Source organism: Nymphalis io, chromosome 3 (assembly GCF_905147045.1).
Source record: "Nymphalis io chromosome 3, ilAglIoxx1.1, whole genome shotgun sequence".
Taxonomy (NCBI): domain Eukaryota; kingdom Metazoa; phylum Arthropoda; class Insecta; order Lepidoptera; family Nymphalidae; genus Nymphalis; species Nymphalis io.
Window position 1 is genome coordinate 9829905 of NC_065890.1, and position 23520 is coordinate 9853424.

Here is a 23520-nt window from a genome sequence, read left to right on the forward strand (position 1 = left end):
ATAGATAGTTGTATGATCAACACCAACGTATAGTTTGTCTAATCGGGACTGGTACGTACGTAAGGGCAAGCTTACAAGGCTGCATATCACGAGATTCCCTAGTTGGGCTATTAAAAAGTTATTGAGTTTATTCTGTTATGAAATTCTCAATAGTACCCTCTAGTGAAGTTGGCCGCCGTGAACGAAACTGATCATGATAACATTAGATTATTAGAACGACGACACTATTTTCATCTGTTAGATCAAATAAATAATGTTTAAAAGAACCTTAAATTTAAAGTACGCACGAATAACCATTTCGTGTAATCCCTTCTAAGTCAATGGTAATTCAAACTTTAGGGTACTACCCAAGCACCTATGCCGTCCGTATCTTCTACCCCATCTTTGTACCATTATAGCTTCCTTAACTTGAATTAAATAAACCGGCAATAAGTTAAGGTTGTATATATTTATAATTATAAAATATGATATAATTTTAATCGTCTAATATTTGTAAAGTCGAATACATATAACCTCTTTTAATTACAAATAACGATTTTATAGACACGTTGTTAACGTCATAGTTATCCTTATTTGCTTGCCGTTATCTGTTATGTGCGGTATTCCTTCCATTAATCTCTATTTTTAATCACATCTTCTGTTACTTCCTACACATTAAGAGGTCCCTGATACAATCAATTTATCTTTATTTCTATCTTCATCTTACCTTATAGTCATACTTAACACACTATTGTGATATGACATTCATCTGTATGCATTATATGTTCATAATTTATTAAAATAATAATGTTTTTTATGTACATATATAATGTAGATTATACGGACAGAAGTTGAAAAGAAAACTCAGTAGTTACTATTTTTCTCAAATGAAATATATATTGAAATTGTAATAGATTTCCCTCGATAACCTCTTTGGTCTAGTGGCTAGATATAAGCAGATCGCCAGTCTTGGGTTGAGTGCCCAATTCGGGTCGAGTTCTGTCATTTTTCTGTCAAGAAATTATCAGTAGCAGTCTTTTTTTTTTTTTATAGAATAGGAAAGCGGACGAGCATATGGGCCACCTGATGGTAAGTGGTCACCAACGCTCTTAGACATTGGCATTGTAAGAAATGTCAACCATCGCTTACATATCCAATGCGCCACCAACCTTGGGAACTAAGATTTTATGTCCCTTGTGCCTGTAATTACACTGGCTCACTCACCCTTCAAACCGGAACACAACAATATCAAGTATTGCTGTTTTGCGGTAGAATATCTGATGAGTCTGGAAGTTTGAAGTGTGTACAATTCTAAAATTATGTTTATATTCAGAGATTTACGTACCAGTGATCGATAACGTATTTTCTCTACAATTAACCTTAACACTCTTCCTAACGTTTCATCTAACTAGCTAAAAAATCAATCTTATTCTAAAATTATTTGAATATAAAATCTTAAGAAACAAGAATCAACTTATAAACAATATTGTTTCTTTTAGATACGCAACTCCGTATCTATTAGCAATAAATAATGAGAAGGGATCTCTTAAGTCCCACAATTATAGATAGCTACAACTAACATTGGGGATGCGAGTTCCGCCCCTGCTATTAGCTGCGTTTTATCTTCCCTCTTTGTCCACTAATCCGTCGGGGAAGTGACTAAATATCTTGTACAAATAAACATTCTGATTGTTATATTGTCAGGGGAGTGTTGTGAGTAGCTGTTGCAAATCGGATTATGCGGCGTGTGGTGGCTCACTGCGACTAATTAAAAGAAAGATTTATCTGCTTTTCGGGGAAAAATGTTACTGATATTGTTTCTAAATTTGTACCTTTTTTAATATAATCTGTGCGCCTATATCCGTCTTATCTTTTAGCTATTAGATTGCTTTGTATGTACTTTAAATGGCGCTATATTTTTTGTTATAATTAATACATATTTATATATTACTTATGTACCTTTTTTCAAGTTAGTTATAAACAATTAAATAAAAATTGGTCTCCCATATTTGTTTGTTTTTATTGTATCCTAATTTGACCTATCCGAATATCGAATTTCCTTGAAGATAGGCATATACTTTTAGAACTTCGATACAATTACAAAAACGAGTTGGAGTATTAGTAAGTTTTTGTACAATATCGGTTTTTTTTATTTTTATAACAAACAAGCAAGTAAAATTCCAAAAAATATACACATAAAAATCTATTAAAAACGAGTATAAAATAATCATATGGGTATATCGGCGCAAACATGATTTTATGTCGCGCTCGATAATTAAAACAATTTAAAACATAGTTATTTAAGCTTTAATAATTGTGTAATCATTATTATTGTAATGTATGTAATTATCTACTTGATTATAAACACATAACTATGTGATTGATGATTTTGTGAGTTGTGTATGCATGAATCGTCATAAATGTTAATAGCTTAATATTAGTTTACATATTTAACTTTATTACAATTCTAAAATCATTTCATATTTTTAGACAATTATAGAAGTCATTATTTACACATTGTTATAACAATGACTTATTTACTGTCATCTAATTCTAGATGGCGCTCAAACGCCATCTAGAAGTGGTGAATAAGAAGTGTTTAATATTATAATAGCGGTAACTTTATAATTTAAATAATTAGTAAATGTTATAAGACGATTTTAGAAATAATTACTTCTTATTAATTTGTTAAATTAGTACTTGAGAGTTGCCAAATTATTATAAGTCCTATCTATATACGCTAACGGCGCTAGGTGGGCAGCTCTCAGGTAAAACAGTCCGCGTCGGTAAAAATGGGCCGATGCCACATTAGAGTGAGGCTGGTTGCGAGATAGAACGGAACGAGCGGCTCATCGAGGTAGACGCGCTGTGAATAAGTTACGTATTACTTTCTGTTTTCTATTATTTACGATTTGTGTTATTATAAGAAAAACTTATGAAATAAGCTTTATTTTTTCTTTATCATTTTCATATTGTAAATACTTGTGTACTATTTTATTTAGTATAAATAAATAAGTGTGGTTTTGATTAAAACTGTTAATTTACATGCTATAGTTTGCTTTACTGATTGAGATTTAAAACACGTACAAATTATTAGTTTAATATGAGTGAGAATGGTGAACATAACGTCAGCCTTGCTGACGTCATTCTTTTTAAAAACAGTCTAGAGGCATCTACTTCGACAGGTATATGTATACAATTGTATTTTTTTTTGTCTAAAATAAAATATGAAAAAATAGTTGCTGATCTATTCAAATCCAGCGCTGGATAGTAGATGCTACAGTGAATTGAAGACTGTTTACATTAGTCAAATTTCGATCAAGATGAAAATGACGGGTTCGGAGCCCGTTGCAAACAAATATATATATACTCTATACTATATAAATAGCATACACTCTATGAATGGCATACGTTCGATATATTCGTCCTTCATCTAGGCTTGCTTACAATATCTACCAACTTAATGCTTTAAATAATTTGCAATTAAATTAAATCACTCAACATAATTATTTCAAAATTAAAACGAAATTTATCACGGACACGTAGTGATCAAATTTAAAAATAACAAATTTCTTTTTTAAGGCTGAGTTATTGATTTATAATAAAATACTTACCAAAATATTTATTAAATGTTTTTAGAAAAGAATTATCATTATAAAGTGTTGCTATAACTTTTCTTCTTACGAATGACATCTTAATAAATATTTTATTTTAAAAGTTTCATTAATGAATTATCTGTTAATATTGTGAACAAGGCCTTCTACATTTAAAATCTGATAAACAGTCCGTCAAAAGAGTAATGTCACTAACACATACCACTACCGAAAACAAACAGCAGTTAGTTAGGTCGTTCAGATCAATTTACATGAACAAACAATGCTGAGCCTCTATTGTAAGACGTATGACTCCGCCCAGCCAAGCTCGCTTACAATGAGCTAATATGTAAATAATAACGACCCTCCGGCAGCGCATTTAGTTATAATTTCCTCGCTAGGCCTTTTAAATTCACTGCAAATGACTTCCTTCATTACATCATTTGTAACGTTTGATATCAACGTTTATATTGATTTAATAAAATGTAAAGTGCTTAAATTAAAAGATAAATAGGTATTATGTTTTCTTTTAATAAAGTAAGTACATTAACAGCCTGTTAATGTCCCTATGCTGGACTAAGGCCTCCTCTCCATTTTAAAGAGGTTTGAAGTTTATTCCACCAATACAGGTTGGTAGAATACACATGTGACAGAATTTCAATGAAATTAGACATATGCAGGTTTCCTCACGATGTTATTCTGCACCGTCAAGCACAAGATAAATTATAAACACAAATTAAGCTCATGAAAGTAAAGTAAAGTAAAGTAAAGTGGTGCTTGCCACTGAAATTTCAATCATCAATTAAGATTCACGCATTCTCACCACTGGGTCATCTCGGCTTTTTTTAATCCTTACTACCTAATTACACTTTTTGCAGTAATTTTTCAAATATTTACCCAAAATAAAGTGTTTGGTGGGTATAAAACAATAAACGTGATATAACTACCTTTTACATTAAACATTTATGTTTTAACTGCTTGCATAATAAATGAGTAGGTACAGATTATTTAAAAAAAAAATAAGAATAGTTCAACAATTTGACCCTTCGTTTGAAAACTTAAATAAAAAATTAGTGAAAAACACTCGACGAAAGAGTACCTACTTACATTGTATATGTATCATTTGCATGAAACAAAGTGAAGCTAGCGACTCCAGCTGAAGAACGACGGATGACAGTGCACATAGCGCGGAAGGCCGATCGTCGCATGCCTATTCATGAGGCGACGGCTGCGCACCCTCGTCTCCCCACCGCATTTGAATAAATACAATTAACTTGTTTGTTTTGCTCGCCCCAACATGCCCTGCCGACCTGTTTTCCGGTGACAAATTCCTGCAGTCGGTTTATGTCGATCCGCAGTAAATAATCTCTCCAGAATTATATTGGAAATTTGGCTAATGTAAATGGGCATATTCGGCAGCGGGCGCGGTGGCGGCGCGGCTCAAAGCTGAGCACCGACCGCAGTGCGCTGCACTGTTATTATCTCAACACCATCGGGCTCTCACCTAACCCATTCCTTTTTTATCAGACGCCTCCGTCTCCTTCGTTCTCTCCTCGCCGGAGCGGGACCACTGGTCATTTATACTAAGCTCGACTCGAGGGCGTTCCCTCGACGATTTATCATTTAACGTTGCCTACAGACATTATTTGAAACGCATTAAAATCGCGGTTGTGGAAAATTTGTCGGCATCGAAATTACTACTCCTCTCCGAGTGCATAATTTATCGCTTATAAAGCATCCGGTTCGCGAGATTTGATTTTGTTTCAAATTAGGGACTCATTCACTTGCGCATTAAGTTGATAATCGACTTTCTATGATTATATTTCTAAAACAACATATCTACAAATTAAATCAATATAAACGTTTTAACTAACTTATATAAATTTCTTAAATAGACCCGAATAGCGTATATTTTCTTGCATTATAGCGAACAATACTGCCGTAACAATGAAATGCGACCAGATTTAGATCAAACAGCATTATTAGCAAGAGGTCTCAAAAGATGCAACTGCCCTGAGGAAGCAGTCACGCGCGGCGTGAACACGTGATGAATATGTATCGGCAGGCCTCAACGGCGCCTTGTAATTTGAACCTCGCCGGTAATTATTTACGTGAGAATGGGCCGCCCTCACCTCCCCGCGCCTGGCGAGACGAATCGTTGATTGCGCATGAGTTGATGCAGATTGCCCCTCATGTATACTGCTAGCCATCGAGGAATCGCAATTCATTCTTTCCATATAAAATTTATAGCAACTCGAGGAAATAAAAGTATAATAAATGAGCTCTTTATGATTGTGTCAGAAATATATTATGAAATTAATACATTAAGTCTCTAAGTACCTGTAGAACGTTAGACAACGAATAAATTAAATACCAACCGAAGAATAGGAAATACGCAGATGTTTTACTCTCACTTATAAATTTTCGTCAATTTAAATGATAAATTTACCAACGGAATTAAATTAAAATAGTGTTAAATATTGTATTTTTCGAAAGATTAGTACTTATTTTAGTTTTGACGTATTAAATTATATGCTTTAATGTATGAAATAATCTTCATTTCATTTATTTGCTTCATAATAATGTAATAAAAAGGTAAGGTTTATTTGCGAATTTAAATTATAAACTACCATAATTTGTGTTCCAGAGGTATTGGTGACAGTATGTTTATATGTCGCATATTTTTATTAATTTGAAATATTACTTATTAAGTCAACGTAGTCGGCGAAAAAAAACTCTGTCGATCTCTGTGCTTTTCAAGCGAACCGCGATAGCATAGATCTGTCTGTAGATAAAAAGTTAATCTGTACATAAATCATAGTGATAACTTTTGTTAAAAAAAAGGAAAAAATAATAATAATTTTAGTACAGTTTACTGTGACACAGTATAAATTCCATTCAAAATAAAAACATCGGTAAATAATGTGTGAATGTTTTGTGTAAATAAAAATTAAAGTTTACACTGTAATTTAAGCATATTACCTATGTAAAAAGAAACCGCCTATACTTTAATGTTCCAGTAAAGGCATACTCTTCTCTTTTTTAATTTTGAAGCATTCTATCACGCTGCTTGCAATATAGTTTGGTAGTTATGGTAGAATTTCATCCGACACATGCAGGTTTCCTCACGATGTTTTATTTGCAGAACACAAGATAATTATCAAACCAAAATATGCACTTACATAACACACAAACAGAACAGAACTTGCCCACTCTTGATAAGCCTATTACGAGTATAATTTTAGTATTATCTCTTATTTAAAACTGATTTGGCCCGTGAAAAGACGGGTCGGTTTGCTCGTATAGTATAAAATACGTCAACAATGTATTTAATACTAGTTTATCTCTTAAAGAACTCGGGACCGATCTTTGGCATATAAATCATATCTTATTAACACGGTAATTTAGCACGAAATGAGAAATAAGTGGAACATCACAACGGGGTTTCTTGATTTATTTTTTCTTAACAGAGACGTGGTGGAGTGATGACGGTTGTTTTGACTTATACTGACATTTGCGTGTAAAACAGTGCGCCGGACCGTCGGAACCACCAGAGATTGGGTCAGCGGTCTCGCAAAAAAATTTACATCGAGACATGTTTAAGCTAGTATAAACAGCAATGTTGGCAAGATAATTGCTGAAATAAAACAAAAATGTAAACGAGTGGTCACTAATGAGCTTATTATTATTAAAATACGCGTTTATTGTTTTTATATTATATGTGTAAAAATATTAACTTGAATTAACAAAATTACGTTTTTGATAAAAAATATGTTTATATTTTTAATAATAATTCTCAATAATCTAATTTGATAAGGATTAATTTGTTTTCTGAACCCTGAACAAAATATAACAGATACAAAAACATTGTATGAAGGAATTATACTTGCCAAATACATGTATAAGATTTCTAAGATACCTATATATTTTAATTTAAAATAGGCTGACCATATGCCACTTGCTGGTAAGGTTTTTCCACTGCAAATAAACATTGGCATTGTTAGAAATATTAACCACCCCTTACATCATCGATAAAAAACCAAAAATGTCTCAATCACCAGGCATAGAGGAGAAAACCTGTTGTTCGTTAGACAGAGTTGTTCCTTAGACAATCGTAATTTTCGAAATTTTCCGCGTTTTAAGAAAATATTTTCTATGGGTAAGAGTTGAAGCATACTTGTGAGTTATGATTCGTATTAGTGACGACAAAAATTCTAACTTATTATTTCTTGCTCAAAAAGTATGTTTTTGCAATTTACTTATTATTTATTTAGCATGATTGAGATACATTTATTAATAAGTTTCCAGGCTAACAATAACTTAACTGGAGTTAGTTAAGATCCTATAATACAATAAAATTTAAAATAGCTTTCTGAAAGTAGATAAAACATTGGTTTGATATTACTCTGATAGAAAATATAGCTGAATAACAATAGGTTCAAGGTATATGTTTCAAGGAAGATGCGTAAACGTAAGTACAAAAATCGTGAATAGTATCATAATAATAGTAATATAATTCTCCTCAAAAAGGGAGAGGAGGCCTTTTGGCCCAGCATTGGGACATTCTCAGGCTGTTATGGAATAGTTATCATTAATTTTAAATTACCTATGGATTTAATTAAAACTACATATATACAATACAGCAACATTAACGTTATCTTTAGAGACAAGTAGCGACATCTATTGACAAATTATAAGACCAACATTCGTTAAAGTGGATAGTAAAGGCAAGTCCAATCTTATAATTTATTATAATTATAATTCCTTCAAATGATACAACATAGTCCCTATAGTGTTAGAAACTACGAATTGATTCAACGCTATAAATAACTCTTAATATCAATATTTCCTACACAGCAATTGGGTGTTTGTTTAAAAAACAAAATAAATAAATGTTAAATTGACTACTTTCAATAAGTGGGCATGTCGTAGAGTTTAAAAATGCTCTTTTATTTATATAATTTACTTACGCGAAACAAACTAATGTACTCCTTTGTTAGGTAAAAATAATGAATATATTTGCTTGTAAGCAAAACACTTATAGCATTAGATCTTGAGTGTTGCTGTGTACGTTCGGTCTCCACGCGGCGTGGTATCCCGCTGCGTCAGGCCCCTAAAAACACACAGACCGCGGGGCGCCGCACTCTACCCGCGCCTTTTACTAATAACACAGTCTTTCTCTCTGTCATGCCTTATTTCATTCGAACGTCTCGTTTTTTCAACGTCTCCGTTTTTTTCCTCCTAACCTCAAACAATAACAATAAAACGAGGCCCTGATGATAGTAATCCTTCATCCTCATTGTCTTTTGGCAGTTTCGTGGAATAAAATATGTTATGCTCTTGCGACTTGATATCTGAACGTCACATTATAAATGGCGTCGTTTAAAATATTTTAATACCTTGTATATCACGGCGATATTAATTTAGTACGCTTGAGTTGAGCAGGCCGGGTGCCACTGCAGGAATGTTAAATGACGGATTACCGACCGCCGAGATCGAAAGATAACCGCTTATCTCGCTGATTCTATCATTGCCCTTCGTTAGTCTTTTATACGTCGAACTATTTCTCTTTCTTTAGCCATTTATTTATAATTTAAAATAATATAAAAATCCATATTCTACTAAATATGTACGATTAGTAATTATATATTGCAGCATACATTTCCTGTAAATAGGTACATAAATAATATTGCAAAAGTAACATGTAATAAGTACTCTAATAAATAATTATCATCACACTTCAATACACATAGATGCTTTAGTTGCAGTGTTTCATGAAAGCATTTTTTTATTTAGTCTGTACCTACGTATCCGTGACAAAATAACATTGATGTAAATGCGCATGTTGCGGAGTTTTACTTGTTTTAAGTTTGATTGCTTAGCAACGGTTTCCATGTTTGGAATAACTAGATATAGAGTTTTTCCCACATATTCTTATAAACTTTTAAGTAAATATGGTAAGAATAACTGTAGAAATGGTTCGAAACAAAGCGGAACATCATGATCGATTATTAGCTCCATTGGAAGAAATTGCTTTACATCAGGAAAACATTGAAAAGATTGAATTCATTCAAGATTGGTGCCCGAAGTTGAAAATTCTTTTAATGCAAAGTAATTTAATAGCAAAAATTGAAAATTTGAATAAATTAAAAAATCTTACGTACCTTAATTTAGCATTAAACAACATTGAGGTGATTGAAAATTTGGAAAGATGTGAATCCTTGGAGAAATTAGATTTAACACTTAATTTTATTGGGGATATCGTAAGCGTCGAATCATTAGTTGGTAACTATAATTTGGCAAACTTATATTTAACAGGAAATCCGTGCACGGATTACGATAATTATCGAGATTTCATTATCGGAACTCTTCCACAATTGTCAACGCTTGATGGAAAAGATATTGAAAGATCTGATCGTATTAAAGGTTTACAAAACCTCCCTGTTATAAGATCAGATATTCTATTTGAACAAAACATTTATAAACAACAAAGAAAAGCACAAAAATCGCGTTTAGAAAACGATATACAAGACAAATGGGAAAATGAATACAAGAATATGGATCCAGAGGAAAGAAATAAAAGATTTTGGGCTTCTAAAACTGAACATGCACCGGAAGTGAGGTATGAAATTGAACGCATGCGACAATTAAAACAAAAAAGTGATGAATCTGAAACCAAAACGGATGAAAAAAAAGAAACCAGATTATTTACTTCAGATGGCAGACCGTTCAACATTAATCAACCAAAAATCGACTTTAAATTTAGCGATGACGATTTAAACTCGTACATTTTAGATCTAGCTGTTTATAAGCACTTGGATACAAATTTACTCGATATTGATATTCAAACAAATTATATAAGAGTTACAATAAAAAATAAAATATTTCAACTGCACCTGCCTGAGGAGGTGGATATAACAAACTCAACTGCTCAAAGGTCACAAATTACTGGACATTTGGTCGTCACCATGCCAAAAGCAAATTTTGTAATAAAAAAGCCTTTAGCACCCAAAACATCTCCCACTCCATCACCAATGAGTGAAACTAGAGTGAGAAACTGTAGTTTGGAAATAAAATCAACGAGAGAATTTCTAGAAATAGGACCTTCTGATAATGTGCTCGATTTAACAAAAATGACGTCAACAAAATCACCATCGTATATTGATCCAAGAATGCCATTGGTCGAGAAAAAACCATCCTCTAGCTTTATTGACAACCATGAAGTGCCTGATCTTATTTAGTTTAAAGGTAATTCTGTAATACATTATCTTTTAAAAAACATCCTTACTTATCCAATGAAATACATGTAGATATAATATAAAACTTAATTCTTTCATTTATTCCCACTACAGTATGTTTTTAAGCACAACTTATTCAAACTTAAATTATATCACTGTGATGGGAGCCTTATACAAGGCAAAAAATTAACATCAATATTTAAAAAAATCCTGATTAGTAAAACCGTAAAATAAATATTTTTTAGGAAATATAATTAGGTTTGAAAAATAATAGACATAAAATATGCAGCATGTAATTTGGTATTTTATTTAAATTAGACATATATTTAAATTATAAACTAAATCTATTTACATTTTGATATTTGTTTTTATAGTATATAAAAATCTACGTTCATTGCCAATTATAATTTCTGACACATTTGGTATTTTTTATTTTGATATATTTTTTAACAATAAATAAATAAAATTTTGCAAACCTTAACAAATAAATAAGTAAAACTTGTAATAAAACTAAATATTGAATAATAGTATGGACACTTTTTTAATCTTATCATTATATTGAATATAATTTCAACATGTTATCACATTTATTTTTTTATTTATTTATTTTACATTTTAAAAGTGAAATCGGGAATGAGATTATCCGGACGAGATTAAACTGGACTGGAGAACCGAAGCTATCAACATAGTTTGCAAATTACCAGACTGAAATGGCAGTGCGCTGGTGACGCATTTAAAAGAGGCGATGGCCATTAGTGTATAGAATGCTTGAGTGGAACAGGAGCCGCAAATTGACAAAAGCAAATTATGGTATCCTCCAGCCAGATAAAACAGAAAGTTTCGACATGATACGGAGGGCCGATTGCTTTTGGCACACCTTAGGCCTTTGACCAGCATAAGACCCGATAGGCAGAATAATTATGTTGTCATGTATCGTAAAAATCATTATTTCTACATGATGGTCCTAACTTACACAAACAAATAGTATTAAAAATGGGATTTAAATCATTCTCATTATATCTTACTCCTTGTAACATACAGTTTTATATCTCAGACTTATCCGCATTCAAAAGCTGGACGTCGAATAATTTTGTGAGTATTTTTTTAGTGACATATATATTTAAATTTCTCGTGCCTCGCTAGAATCAATTAATGGAATTCCATTAGTGTCTGGAGGTGAAACCATCAATGAGAGGAAGCCGTCCACGTCATGCAGTTCTTTTGAAGAGAACTTAGCTGATATTTGGTGTCGACCGGCCCACGGCGGTGTCAACTTAAACTGCACACTGGCAAGAGCGCCAGGAGCTACGTTCTGAAAGTGTCAATGATGAAGAATTATTCTCTGATAATAATTAACATTTCAAAATGAATGCTTAACAAGTATTATAAGAAAAAAAACTTGAAACTTGGTCATGTTAGCACTCAAGAAAACAGGAGTAAAAACACAAACATAATAAAATTAAAAAAATTACCTCGCTCAGTTCAATCTTAAGTTGTTTGTCCAAACCTGGTCCTTGTATGTAGAATTTTCCATTCTTTAAAGGTATGGGCAGAGGATTTTCTAATTTTACTGTGACCAAAAATTCTTGTCGTGACATTGGTTTACCGTCATATGATATTTTAATATCAGGATTTCGTACTCTGAAGTCATCTTGTGCAAAATAGTCGAAATTTCTATCCACAATTGTCGCTAAGCAAGCTATGTTGAACGATGCCTGTAAAGCAATAATATTAATATTTATTATATAAATATTTATTATCTTACTTTTAGTATTACAATTCTGTGTATCAAGACTTAATAATAATAATTAATTCATTACATTATAAAATAACAATTATTCTGTTTTTTTTCTGCAAGATATTATGGTCCAGATATTTACTTTCTATGATTGGTCCTATGGATGGTCCTATATTCATATTCGAGCAATAAAATTTTTAGTAAGTTTCATTATAATATTTTATCTCATAGTTGATATAAATATCGCGAGGAAATCGAATATATCTGAAGAAATTATGTGTAATCCATATTCAATAATAATTTGATACAGAGTTAAAGTTTTTATGTGTCTGTATATGCTGATTTGCTTAACTATAAGACATACACGGAATATTAATGTAATAATAATAATATCGTGGGACATTTTTCACACACCTGATTTTCACCATCTGATCCCAAATTAAGCTTGTACAAAGCTTGTGCTATGGAAACCAGACAACTGATATACTACATATACTACTTTTCTTTTGTAAATACATACTTATATAGATAATTACACCCAGGCTCAGGACAAACAGACATGTTCATGCACACAAATGTCTGTCCTGGGTGGGAATCGAACCCACAACCTTCGGCGTGAAAGGCAAGTGTTCTACCAACCACGCCAACCGGCTCGTCAAAATTGATTTTTCAGTTTAGTTTACGTTCTTTATATAGCTCATTCTTTTTTCCGTTTTATTTTATTTTACAATTTCAGTTGACCACATAATTTCGACACGGCATATCCATCATGAGCCGTAAACATTTCAAAAAATGTCGAAACTTCCTCGATAACAATTGTAAGATAAACCGAAATATTATATATAAATATGAAGCTAAAGCAAGTTCACCTGGTCAACTATTTTCTTGTAATAATCATTGAATGTGACTAGCAAAGTAATTTTTTCTTTAGCTGCTGGAGCCATAACCATATCAAAATCTTGTCTCTTCACTCCGTCTCCGGTCACCCCGGTGTATGTGACTGTGTCCACTCGCAACACACCTTTCACCTGGTGTTCATTGATTGTCGAACGGTTCTTTATATGCAAGACCTAAAAAAATATAAAACTTTGGTAAGCTTATAGATAAATAATTATTATTTAACGTTCATAAAACTGTTTATTGTTAAAGAAATTATCTTCACTTTTGTTTTAATTAAAAATTACGCAATTTATTTGCGTAGATTATTATTTAAATGATATACTTCAAAACTTTTTCTAGCAACCATGAATCGCAATTAAAATATAAATTAATATCTTATTTCTAAATATTTTGGAATAATATTTAGAATAACTTAGATATGAAAAATATATTGTATTACATACCACATTAAAGTCCTGTCCGATTTTAATGTCGTCTCTCAATTCGAATTCAAAAACAACGTCATTAAAAGCATCATTAAGGTAGTAACGCGCGAATATGCTTTCCGATTTCCGCAGAGCCTTTTCCATGGTGTCACGTTCCTCTCGGGTTCTCTCTGGGTATTTGTAGAGGTTGGTAATATCCTGTAAAAATAAATTTAGTATTCCAATTCTACGCAAAATATATATTAATCATTAATAAAGAACGTTAATTAAATATTTTAATTAATTTTCGTTACTTATTCCTTTAAAACATATCAAAGCAAGGTAATCGCAGGACTACTTTGCTACTAGTTTACGATCAGGCGTTTGTTCCGAATCGTACCGTTACAAAAATTGGTTACATTAAAATATACAAGGTAATAAAGTATACCTCGCGCTCCATCCGACCGATCGCTTTGGTGGAAATATTTTGCCCAATTGAAACTGTATCACGTGCTAAAAGTTTTAACGGTTGAATTTCACCAGAGTATTTCCATAACACCTAAAACAAATATTTTGTATTATTAGGGTTATAACCACAATATTTTATATTACACTATTCGTTTTGAATTAATATTATAACAAAACGAAATTAAGTAAGCAAATATACAAGCTTTGACTAATTATTATTAATACACACATGTTTACTATAAACGCTTAGCACGGTTTGCATCTGTATATTCCTTGTGTTTTATTCCCGAATATAAAGGTCGTTATAAATGTTATTTATCACGTTGGCCAAGATTTCTTATTGGATAAACCACGTGAATCTTAACCAATGCTGGTTCAAACCAGACAATCACCACTGAACTTTCATGTGTTTCAGCTGTATTGTTAATTCATCTTATACTCGGCCGAAGAAAAACATCGTAAGGACACCTACTTATGTTAGATGAAAATCTGCCACATATGTATCCACCAACTCGCATTAGAGCAACCTTCTTATCAAAATGAAAGTAAGGCCTTAGCCCAACTGTATAACATTGACAATCTCATAATTTGTAAACATTTGCTGTACAGTATACATTTCTCAAACATACCTTATCTGCGTTAACTTGTGCAAAAACGTAGGAAGCGTCGTAAGGTCGCTGCAATTCACCGTCTCGTACTGCTCGTAATGACGCCGGACCACATCGGTAAACATCCTCTGAGGTTTCTTGTGGTGTCGAGTCAATAGCTTGCCAGCCGCTGTACTCGGTTCCTAAGTCTGGCCGATCCATCCATACCTAAACATGATTCAATAATAATAATCTTTAAATTTGAATGTGTAGACAACGTAGACATTGATCAATAAAATAATTCAACAATTATTACAGTAAAACTGTGATAAAAGTACAATAATATATATATTTTTGAGAAATTATATAATACCTATCTGTATTATACGCATATTTACTTATTATGTTACACATATACGCTTATTTACTTATTATGTTATTTATGTACATCATCTCGATCATCATCAAAACATCTGTATCCCACATAACTAATTATCGTAAGCAGATATTGTATCGACAATAAGAAACAGATGTTGAATAAACTGATAAAGTCCAAAGCTCTTAATATCCAATAATATTTCTTGCCAAAAAGTTTTATAGTGTTGCATCAACCGCTATTTGGCTCTAAGAACTGCTAAAAGTGACTCACCTCGTTCCACACGTGATAGTTCCAAATTGAATCTCTGGTGAAATCCTCGAGTGTGTTGCCTTCATCATCTTTAATTATGTCAATAGTTAGGCTGCCTTGACTGTCGTGTGCTGCGTCATATCCTGTTACTGGTCTACAGGGGATTCCTAATGCTCTACAAACTGGAAAAGGAAATATCGTTAAATAAAAGCCTAAACTATATAATAACTAAAATATACATAAACAGAACCTTCTACATTCTAAAAAACGAGGGTATATAACGAAAAAGATGAAAAGTAGGATATATATATTTATTTATGTATATAGGAGTACATTCGGGTATATCTTTTTTCTTTATGATCTAATTTTGATTCTTTTGTTTCAGTATAACTCCAGTCCAAAGTACTCCCATCTCAATTTCATCTTCATCATCGGTATGCGATACTAATATGTTTTTATTTAAAGCGTAAATTCAGGTAAAATTTTGAATATCATTTAAGATAAGTATTTCTTATGTAAATACAACTTGACATTTTTTAACCCAAACCAAACTATTACTTACTCGTTGTTAAAACTCCAGCGTAGACCCAACACTGCGCATACTTGATTGGTTTCTTCTTCTCATAATACTTCTGTAATATTGATAATGATCCGACCCATTTCAGAGGATGTGTGCCTCCACTGTATTCACTTAATTCTGTGGCCCAGTTACCGAACAAGACTCCACTGTCGTCTTGAACATTGACTGCAGCTGACAACGCTCGGACCGTTCTGATGGGATCGCCTCTCGCGCGACCTTTGACCTAATATTCAAATTCATAAGAAATTTACAAGTGAAACTGTCTCGGGTGCGATTGGAGTTAAATTTCGAGGTCAAGTTTCGGTTCAACGTTTCTAAATAGAACTGTTCTTACGCAAAAAGAAGTTTCAGTCCTACCATATATCTGATTTAGAATTCTAATACATTTCCACACAGTTTATTAACATAGATATTTATATTAATTTTATTAATATGCTATTGAAATTCAGATTTTTAAATTTACTATCGCGCATATTTTATTTCATTATCATCGAACCTGAGTGCTATCCACCAGTCAAAAAAAAAATGGTCAAGTCCGTTTCAGGCCACAGTTGTTGTTATTTTTTACACGACGCTTACTTACTGGTGGTAGAGCTTTGTGCAAGCTCGTCTGGGTAGGTACCACCCACTCATCAGATATTCTACCGCAAAACAGCAATACTTGATATTGTTGTGTTCCGGTTTGAAGGGTGAGTGAGCCAGTGTAATTACAGGCACAAGGGACATAAAATCTTAGTTCCCAAGGTTGGTGGCGCATTGGATATGTAAGCGATGGTTGACATTTCTTACAATGCCAATGTCTAAGAGCGTTGGTGACCACTTACCATCAGGTGGCCCATATGCTCGTCCGCCTTCCTATTCTATAAAAAAAAAAAAAAGACGCAAAAATATCTTTTTGTATCAGAATTGTTTTACTTAAATGTTACGATGGCTTACTGGATATTCCACTTTTTTAATACAGAAATGATTACAGCTTTCTATTTAAAATGGCTTAAAAACTGCTTCGTCACTACTACTTACTACTAAGAAAAAAACGTACACACTTTCATTGGACCGTAAAAACAGTAAAAATTAAGTAATACCCTTATTTTTAATAATATTTAGATAACCTTAAATTAATGAAAATTAACTATTGACGATGCATTTTAATAGAATAAATTACATAAATTTAAATTTAATACCGACCTGTTGAAAATCGTTATAATAGCAACCTTTATATTGCAAATAATATGTAAATATAAAGCTCTGAATTATTGCTTCGGAGAACAATTAATGATTGTTGATAACATTTGACCGAAGATAATATGAATTTAAAGCTCATCAACAAAGTAATAATAATTTATTTTATGATCGAGACGTACCTTTCCAACCTCTCTGACTAGGTACAATGCACATTCCAATATGTCCTTCTCATACTGCGCATAATACCATGGTATAGGTTTGATTACGTTATACACGCCTCTATACATAAGCCCACCATCTTCTTGTACGTATTCCTCTCGATGACTATGTCCTATATTTAAAAAATAATAATATTAATATAACTATAGTAAAAATATATATTTAATACAGAAATAATATTGTTTTAATACAATACAATACTATATATACAATAAACAAAATTGGTACCTGGCATGTAAACACTATCATTTAAGCACCATGGATTGAAGAGAACGTATATGGGTAGTGGATGGGTGTAGCTAAGTGATTCGCCACCATTCAATCTGGTGTCAACGTCGATGCTCCACGCAGCAACAATGCAGTCAGCGGCTGCGGTCACTGCGACCATGAGATGAGAATCCATTTGACCGTCATACACAGCATTCCATGCACCTAAGGTTTCGGATCCTTTCTCCAGCATAGGAACTGCCGCTGACGTATCTCCTGACGGCCCACGCTTTTCGACATCTGTTTCCATACAAGCATTTAGTTACAACTTACTATTTTTAAAATATACGCTGATAAAATGCATTGAATAGCAATGTTATTTCCGACTTACCTGACACATAAAAGATAAAAGAAACGGCATCTCTGCTCGCATCATATGGTCGATTTAAAAGAATATCAAGTTTGAAGGCCTGGCCTCGTCTTATAACAAGACACCTGTCAACGTCTTTTGACATGAGATTGAATTTGTTCGTGTGATGATTTTCCCCGTTAGTTTCGATGCAAAAATCGATACCTTGCACAGCGAGGACACCTTGTCTCGTTCCGCTAATGACATCTGAATAAACAAACAGTTCTCTTAGTTCAATGTAAAAGAGTATATAACATCATATTGTTATACGTAATAAATAAAATCAAAAACGCACTCGTAATGCTGAATTGTAAATGAAAATGTGAACTTATTTTAATATTATTCACAATACTTCGGAAATATTATATATTTTTTACTTATCTACTGAATTTAATTTAAATCTAATTATCATTAATCATTCAAGTAGAGCCGATAGTATTCGTCATCGTTTAAAAGTTTCGCGCCTCACGCTTGGATCATAGCCAAAATATTTATTCGGTTAGAATAATACAAATTTGACCAATGTTTTATACTGCTGCTTTTGTAAACACTTCCAAGTGATGTAAGCTATAAATTTAGCAGAATACCAAACGTTCTACTTCAAAGTTCTTGATTTCATCCAATTACCTGGCTGAAATGGTATAATGATGTACTTCCGACGACTTCCAAAATAGTATCTCCATAAGTTCTTGATATACTCCATTACACAAACTTAATTTTACACTGTTCAATTTGCGCTTACATCAGATACGACTAGCGCTGCCTCTAAATTATGTATCAGCTTACTGATACGAAAACTTAGTTCATATCGTAGGGTACTAATTGAATAAGCAAACGTCCAGCTTCTTATGAATACCGTCATGGACTGTTTGGTTCACGGTCTAAACATCTATAAGACTCCTACAGCCGGTGATGTCATGAAATATACATGGCTCACAGTTGCTACAAAGAAATACACTTAAAGCCATTCATTGATGGTAGCTGGATTCTATTACTCATCGGAACTTCAACGTCGAGATCTTGCTTAAATTCTCAAAGAGTCATGTCAAAGTAAATAATGATCAATCCAGTAAATAAATAATTCAAAACGGAAAAAGGCAATTCTAATAATAGTATAATTGTCACCGAGTTGTTAGCTCTACAATTTTATTCAATCGATTGTGACATACGTATTAATGATAAAACGACAGTGAGATCATTGGAATTTATAAAGATTTATTCGTAACATATCTGCCCTATGAGACAATTAGACTTGTCCGAGAAGTACAATGAAAATTGCTGACCCTTACAATATTCCAGGTCAATTAGTTCCACGCCTCGATAATATTCCAATACAAGTTTTAGTGATTTAAGTGTCCTAATAAGTAAAATAATATTCCCGCCTAAAACATTATTAACTATCACGTTTCCTTATGGTATTAATTACGAGTGTGGGTGAAAAGGTCTATATCTGGATGTACTATCCATTCAAGGTCTGTCTTAGTTTTCCCACGCACGCGTAGGTTCCTGCATAAGTTGTAGATAAGATCATCACACTGTTAAAAACAATTGTTACGAAGATAAAGAATGCTATTTGAATGTTTGATAAAATATGAATTATTATAAATCTTAATGACCATGAACTTGAAATCTAGAACAAATTTTATGAAAGTAAGTGCAAGCTGAGATGGCCCAGTGACTGCAGCATATGAACCTTAACTGGAGAGTGCGGTTTCGAACCCGGGCAAGCACCACTGAGTTTACATGTCCTTAATATGTCTTTATTCATGAATTCGTCTCAAGCTCGACGACGAAGGAATATATCGTGAGAAAACCTGCTTGCGTTGAATAAAATTCTGGCATAAATACCTATGTGTATCAAGTAGATTTTTTTATCCACTCTTTTGCGGTACTCGAAAATTATTTCAATAATACAAATATATATGGTGTGTTTTGCAATATAAGTATGCATATTTAATTAGCCATTTATCTGTACACAATCTACACATTACGGGTAATTCAGTATATATGTTATTCACTTAATTCATATGACAATACAAAGAAGCAGTTAATATCAAGATAAAGAAATTCCATTTAAATACCTATATTTTTTTTTTTTTATAGAATAGGAAGGTGGACGAGCATATGGGCCACCTGATGGTAAGTGGTCACCAAACGCCCTTAGACATTGGCATTGTAAGAAATGTCAACCATCGCTTATAGCCAATGCGCCACCAACCTTGGGAACTAAGATTTTATGTCCCTTGTGCCTGTAATTACACTGGCTCACTCACCCTTCAAACCGGAACACAACAATATCAAGTATTGCTGTTTTGCGGTAGAATATCTGATGAGTGGGTGGTACCTACCCAGACGAGCTTGCACAAAGCTCTACCACCAGTATATATATGACAAATATTTTATATTATATTTAAAGCGATATAGCCATTAAAATGCATAAAATGCAACACGAAAAAAAGTAAGGATTTTATTCGACGAAGAAAAGTAATCATTTCCACGCCCAGTTATTGCCTTAATATTAATCCTAAATAATGATATAAAAGCGAATGTGTGTTTGTCGGTTTGTCACATTCACGTCTTAACTACCTCATAATTTTGCATACTTACACGTTGCCTGGAGTACAGAGAAGTATATAGGGTAGCCATACTACTACTAAGTATAAATCTACTAACAAGTATAATATAATATTTTGCAATGATGGCTAATTGAACATTATATTGTTCCATAATTATGTATATCATCACATTTGTAAGCTAACAAATAAGAATCATCTATGATTATTGGTATAGAGATAACTCTTAATCGACATAATCGTTAATCGATTGTGTTATAACTTTATAATGACCAGATTAAATGTTATGCGAAGCATATAAAAGAAAATTATTGTTATTTTTACTTATTGTTATAAACTTATACTAAAAATTATACATTTGAGAAATAACAGTAAAACAAAAGAGAAACAATACAATTTTATCTATAATGATAAAATATGCACTGGACAAAATTAACCTGTCATGTCTTGGCTTCTGATTATATACGATGGCTATGTTTGAACTTAGTTAAAGCTTGACACAGAAAATTTAACTTTATGATCATATTAATTAGATTGAAAACATGTTTATCAGGTAATGTAGTACGTAGGTCGGTCGCCTGGACTAGCTCACCTTGAACGACATGCGCTCAGCCACGCAGTTCGTTTTAAGTAATTTAAGTTCATCATGAATCGATTCCTCAGGTGTAATTACGTCAATAACACTTTCTCTATAATTTATTTTGGGTAACAATAATATTTTTGGTTGGTAACAATAATATATTTGGTTTAGGTTGATTAAAAAAATGAGGAAATAAATAAGTCATACCACTATATAATAACATGCACTATATAATAACATGCACAGTAAGCAATAAAATCCAGAAAGCAAATATTCAATGAACTTGGCGTGTGTACGCTTAAATGTAAATTGGTTACACAATATCAACAATATATTTAAACTGAATGCTAAGAACTAAAGCAAACTTTACAGCTGTATCATTGAGACATCTAACGAAACGTCTCTTATTTGAGCGATTTATTTATAACCGACATCAAAAAACAATGATTCGTATATTTTATTATCTTAACTTGCCTAATGTTTTTTTAGTCGTTAGTTTAAAGAAGAAAGAGAAAGATTTATAGGGAAAACAATCGCTGATATTTTTTTCATATAGCTTGTTTTTCATCAACTAAAGAATTTACAATGGTTATTATAGTGTATGTAAATAACACGATGCTTGTCATAAATTCTTGTTAATATAAATCAAAGATTTTCCTTCTATGTAATATTTATTACCTGTTAAATATTATGTTACCGGGAAATTCAAAAATAATGTGACGTTCGTTTTTAACTTTCATTGTTGTTCTTCACATTTAAGATAACAATAAAACACGATCTTTGTAATATTTTTCATCAAAAATACTTTTTATTTTACACATGGTAGGTTTAATTATATAAGTATTTCTATGCTAAAACTCTAAAGGAGTCGACCTTCAAGCGATGGATTACAGCAAATATTTGAAAGGGAAATAAACTAGAATAATGTTTTTTTTTTCAATTCCATAACATATTTCAATTGAGCATTACGTCAACAGACTATATTATAACATATTTTATTAATTACAAATATTTAGCCGATGTATTTATAACAATTAAACTGGTTGGTACTGTACAATAGTTTAATTAGTTAAATGTGTTTTGTAAACAGTCAATTTTGACTTTGTCCTTAAAGAACAGACTTTGTATATTTTTGAGTAATTATTCTTACATCAATTTGATCAAGTGACATGTTATAAAATAATATTTGCTTGGATACGATTTAATTCCTAGTAAACAATATTTGACACACATTTTGAATGAAATTACATATCATTTTTAACGTTAATAATACTTTTAAATTATTTTTTATGTAAAAGTAAACTTACTGTTTGATGTATCCAATCGCGGTGGTCGAGGTAGATCTTTTAGGTCATACGAATCTGACCTCGAGAGCCCACAGCATCCACACCTAGTTGGGCATACATTAGCTAGCTTACTCTTCACTGTACCCATGTTGTGTTACCAAAAGTCATATACATATATCGTCAATGATATTTTAGCGTTAATTAACCAAATTCCACAAGAACAACGCTTAGATCACCTCTCAAAGCACTCCAAACTCGCAACGTTTGAACAGTTTGCCACTGTGTAAACAAAGCCTAAATTAGAGGTTCAACGCTCGGCTACACAACGTAACCCACTTGAAAGCGTATTAATACCCAATTAATAGTATATTTTCGATATATACGATCGACGCGTGCGCACCAAGCGCTGGATTCGGTTGATCTGAGTTGAGTGCTCTCCTTGATACTTTTAACAGTATTCATATTCATGCGTGACCTCTTATCAGTAGCAAAGGAGCCTGGGATGTCCACTGGGGGATGGGTCAACAAAATGCGAATGAAACATGTGTCACAATGTTAGTCATGACTGTATCCGTATATTTCAAAGGTAGCCTTATGTATGTCAAGGATAAATCGACAATTCGAATTAGAATTTTTGAATAATGACGGACTTTAAAAGCTCACGTCATAATTGTAAATTACAGTAATCTTCAAATGTTAATTAATTCTAAATATAATCCAAGAATTGCCCTCCTTATTGTTTCTCACTTATGATTTTTTAAATATATTTTGCCCTATATCACCTACCTACTCGCACGGCCGCACTTTACGATCTCACGATAATCTAATTCTTAAAATTTCTTTTCACTCTTCTTCTTTTTATACCAATTCCTTCTCTGACCAAGCAGTTCGCCTATGGAATTCATTACCACTCTACTTAAGACGATCTCAAACTATTAACACATTTAAA

The 23520-nt window shown here is 32.5% G+C and overlaps 2 protein-coding genes across 3 annotated transcripts; one reads left to right on the plus strand and one right to left on the minus strand.

Moving 5' to 3' along the window:
• The first annotated feature begins 9526 nt into the window (after positions 1-9526).
• LOC126780734 (protein tilB) lies at positions 9527-10813 on the plus strand. Its single transcript, XM_050505408.1, has one exon. The coding sequence runs from the start codon at positions 9527-9529 to the stop codon at positions 10811-10813; it is 1287 nt and encodes a 428-aa protein (XP_050361365.1).
• A 389-nt stretch (positions 10814-11202) lies between these two features.
• LOC126780627 (annulin-like) lies at positions 11203-22984 on the minus strand. 2 transcript variants are annotated; one of them, XM_050505248.1, is made up of 12 exons: positions 22593-22984; positions 18115-18339; positions 17745-18023; positions 17477-17628; positions 16098-16338; positions 15557-15717; positions 14950-15135; positions 14301-14411; positions 13892-14071; positions 13418-13618; positions 12283-12525; positions 11203-12122 (listed from the first exon to the last, which is right to left on the minus strand). In XM_050505248.1, the coding sequence occupies exons 1-12, from the start codon at positions 22717-22719 to the stop codon at positions 11931-11933; spliced, it is 2298 nt and encodes a 765-aa protein (XP_050361205.1). In that variant the 5' UTR covers positions 22720-22984; the 3' UTR covers positions 11203-11930. The 2 variants fall into 2 exon arrangements, with proteins under 2 accessions (XP_050361205.1, XP_050361213.1); XM_050505256.1 differs by lacking the exon at positions 22593-22984 and adding an exon at positions 18760-19027 and having other exon boundaries at positions 11204-12122.
• Between the last annotated feature and the right edge of the window lie 536 nt (positions 22985-23520).

What these genes read in the sequence shown, in the direction of transcription:
- LOC126780734 (XM_050505408.1), top strand. Translation starts at nt 9,527, where the DNA reads ATGGTAAGAATAACTGTAGAAATGGTTCGAAACAAAGCGGAACATCAT.
- LOC126780627 (XM_050505248.1), bottom strand. Translation starts at nt 22,719, where the DNA reads ATGGGTACAGTGAAGAGTAAGCTAGCTAATGTATGCCCAACTAGGTGT. An exon ending in TCGGACAGGACTTTAATGTG is followed by an intron (nt 13,619 to 13,891) that starts GTATGTAATACA and finishes ATATTTTTTTAG; the next exon opens with GTCTTGCATATAAAGAACCG. An exon ending in TTAAGATTGAACTGAGCGAG is followed by an intron (nt 12,123 to 12,282) that starts GTAATTTTTTTA and finishes TGACACTTTCAG; the next exon opens with AACGTAGCTCCTGGCGCTCT.